The sequence below is a fragment of the Myotis myotis genome, unplaced genomic scaffold (assembly GCF_014108235.1).
Source record: "Myotis myotis isolate mMyoMyo1 unplaced genomic scaffold, mMyoMyo1.p scaffold_m19_p_4, whole genome shotgun sequence".
Classification (NCBI taxonomy): domain Eukaryota; kingdom Metazoa; phylum Chordata; class Mammalia; order Chiroptera; family Vespertilionidae; genus Myotis; species Myotis myotis.
In genome coordinates this window covers 113,722,454-113,726,029 of record NW_023416346.1, presented here as the reverse complement: position 1 = coordinate 113,726,029, position 3,576 = coordinate 113,722,454, and the positions used below count along the sequence as shown (strand labels likewise).

The 3,576-nt window shown below is 42.8% G+C and overlaps 1 protein-coding gene across 1 annotated transcript; it reads right to left on the bottom strand.

Moving 5' to 3' along the window:
* Window positions 1-2,165: 2,165 nt before the first annotated feature.
* On the bottom strand, window positions 2,166-3,086 carry LOC118653592 (U3 small nucleolar ribonucleoprotein protein IMP4-like). Its single transcript, XM_036304232.1, has one exon. It carries the CDS (start codon window positions 3,084-3,086, stop codon window positions 2,166-2,168), a length of 921 nt encoding a protein of 306 aa, XP_036160125.1.
* Window positions 3,087-3,576: the final 490 nt, after the last annotated feature.

Below are 3,576 nucleotides of genomic sequence, written 5' to 3'. Positions count from 1 at the left end.
TGGCCTAAAACAACACAAGTTTGTCATATAGTTTGGGACATCCAAAGCCTAAAATGGATCTCACTGGACTAAATTCAAGGTATCAGAAGGCTGAGTTCTTTGTGCAAGCTATAGGGGGGATCTTTTTCCTTGTCTTTTATGGTTTCTAGAGTCTGCCTGCATTCATTGGCGTGTGGTTCCTTTCCTCCATCTTTAAAACCTGCAATATCAGACTAGCCTTTATCACTCTGCCCTAGTTCTTGGTTCTCTTCTGCCTTCCTCTTCTCCTTTTATGAACCCTTGTGATTACATTGGGCCCAACTTCAGAATCCAGGATCATCTCATCATTATTATTTATCCTCACCCAAGGATTTGTTTATTTATTTTTAGAGAGAGTAGAAGGGAAGGAGAGAGAGAGAAACATCAGTGTGCAAGAGAAACCTTCCTTCTTTTTAGTCGGTTCAAAGCAGATTATTATTGTAGATCACGCAGGGGGAACAAAGGGTAAAATATTTATTTGAAGCAGTGTTTGACTATATTCTGCGCAGTGAGAAAACCTGAAGTCATTTTCGAGTTGCACCATTTCTTACTTCTTTTCAGTCAGGCCAAGTTTCTAAACTTTCCAAATCTCCATTGATTGCCTCCTGTACACAACTCGACTGGGGATCAAACCCGCAGCCTAGGTATGTGCCATGACCAGGAATCAGACATGCTACCTTTGGGTACATAGAACAATGCTCCAACCAACTGAGCAACCCAGCCAGGGCAGAATAATCTCCTTATTTTAAATTCAATTTATTGGTAATCTTAATTCCATATGCTACCTTAATTCCCCTTTGTCATGTAGAGTAACATTCACAGATTTTAGGGATTAGAATTTGGGATACTCTTTTTTTTTGGGGGGGGGTGTACATTATTCTGTCTACCATACTGACCACTTATGATACGGATCCTTAATAAGATCTATGTTCATCATAATCAGTTCTGGTATTGTAAGGCCTTTCTGTAAGGAGCTTAATTATTATAATCCAAATATATAGTTTTTTATAGTTTTACATACCCTCTAAGAATTAAGAGATTTTACCCTGGCCCCCATTTTCACTTTTAAATATGGTTGTCTCAATTTGTCTTCTCTTCAGTTACATGAGGAAATATTGAAATCGTTAACTTAGAAGCATTTAAACAACCAATTTTACCTCATGTATCTAATGTTAATGTTTGCACTCTCCCTCTCTTTAGTGAAAAAGAGTAAACAAATACTAACTTTTTGAAAGGATATTGACTTTTATATATCACATAATAACTGTGCCCCATCCCTTTTACAATACAACGAATAAGTTACTGCAGTGCCAATAAGCATGTAAATACATTTGCTAATCAACAGCTGCTAGGATTTATCCATTTATCCACTCTTCATCTATTGAGCATTTAATACTGGAGATGCAGTAGTGAGGCTTGGCTCACATGATATGAAAAGAAAATTGATTGGTTGGGAGGAGAGAGTAATACAAGTTCATAATAGATTTTTAAAATCTTTTTATTGACACAAAATTCTATTTCCAACTTAAAATGATACAAACTTTTCTATTTCCCATTTAAAAAACATTCTCCTCATTTAAAACAATCTTCTATATATATAAAAGACAGCGACCATTCGACTGTTCAACCTTTCGGGTGCTGTGATGTGCACTGACCACCAGGGGGCAGATGCTCAATGCACAGGCATGGAAACATGGAACAGACAGATGAATCTCAGAGGGAAGAGGGGTGGAGGGAGGAAGAATTGAACCAAAGATCTTATATGCATAATAGAGGCCCAGTGCACCAGTGGGATCCCTCGCCCTGGCCTGAACCCGGCTCAGTGCAGATTCATGCACCAGTGGGTTCCCTCGGCCTGGACTGTGGTGATTGGGCCAAAACTGGCAGTCTGACATCACCTGAGGGACCTGGATTGCGAGAGGGTGTAGGCCAGGCTGAGGTGCTCCACCAGTGCACGAATTTGTGTGCTGGGCCTCTTGTTTATTATAAAATGCCTCAGGCATGTCAGGTTAAAAATAATAATGATAACAATCACCCTGGCAAAAAACACTTATATATCATACTAGTGTGCCAGTGCATGGATTCATGCACATTGAAAGGAAATTAATTAGAAGAATTTTTTTTTTTTTTGGTGTGGCACACAGACTTTATTCTGACCACCCCCACCTCCTGGGTCCAAGCCCATATCCTGACAACAGAATGGGCTCACTAGCACTTAGAAAGACCCTCTTATGTGCAGTGTTGGTGTAAGGATGCCAAAGCCACTCCACATCTTCTGTGGCATCCTGTTCCAGCGTGCCAAGGCGAATCATGTATAACTTGAGCTCAAAGTGAGGGCCAACCTCGGTCAGCTGCACATTGCAGTGCTTGGTCTTCCTGTACACATGGTGTTGGAAGGAGTTGTAGTCATTCTGGTTTGCAAAGGTGATGACCCGATGGCTGTCTTCTTTGGACACAGGGAACAGGTAACGAAGTATGTCAGAGACCTGCTTGCCCAGACGTGGGGAGAAGCCATGAATGATGAGGTGAGGTTTGGCCTCTGACACGGTGCCCAGGTCAGGGATGTCATGCTGCATAAGCACATTGCATAGTGTGAAGTAAGCAGTGGGGCCAAAGGGCAGGTGACTGACAGTGAACCCCACAGGTGTGCCTCGATGCTCATGGATAACTGTCAGGTCGGTGACACCATTAGCCTTGCAGGCTCGCACCAGTGCCCCCACCTCATGTAGGCCACGGTTCAGGTGCTGGGCACCGGGAAACACCAACTTCAGCTCCTTTGCAAACATCTTGAGGCGTGAACTGGGGTCTCGGGAAGTCGTGATCATGACCTTGGGATCCTCAACCCCTGCCCATCGATATTCATCATCCACATGATTGGTCACACCTTCACCACCAGTGTCGTCAAACTCCAGGGAACCATGTAAGGCCAAAACCTCCCTATGTAACTCAGTGGGGATCAGGCGGTTCTCTTTGGGCGCATGCTGCACCTTCTCCTTCCTCTCGTAGGCAGTGCGCTGCGTCTCCTCGCGGGCATTGTGGTAGTGGCACTCACGGCGAAGGTGCGCCATGTTGGGCCGCTTCCACGTGGGTTTCGGAAAATCTGAGAGAGCTGCCGGCACTATGCAGCCCTCACTTCCCTAGAAGAAATATTTTAATATCACTATTCACACTTTCTCTATAATAGAAGTGTCAACCAAATTCATGGTTGATAATGACAGATCGAAACACACGTGTGTGATTGGCACCAGTGAGAGCATTATATGTATTGCGCATGCTTGAGTCAACTTAGTCTTTTATAGATATAGAATAAATTTGCTTAATTAAACCTGCTTTCTGATTTAGCTAAACTTTTCCCAGCCCAGTGAAGCACTCCAACTTCTCTTTCAGGTAATTGTCAGCAACACAGCAGTAAATATCTAAACGAAGTAGATTATTGTAGATCATGCAGGGAGAACAAAGGGTAAAATATTTAACTGGAGCAGTGTTTGACTATATTCAGCACAGTTAGAAAACCTGAAGTCATTTTCAAGTTCCACCATTTATTACTTCTTTTCAGTC

Excerpts from the sequence above, each read along its gene's own strand:
- LOC118653592 (XM_036304232.1), bottom strand. The coding sequence starts at position 3,086 with ATGGCGCACCTTCGCCGTGAGTGCCACTACCACAATGCCCGCGAGGAG.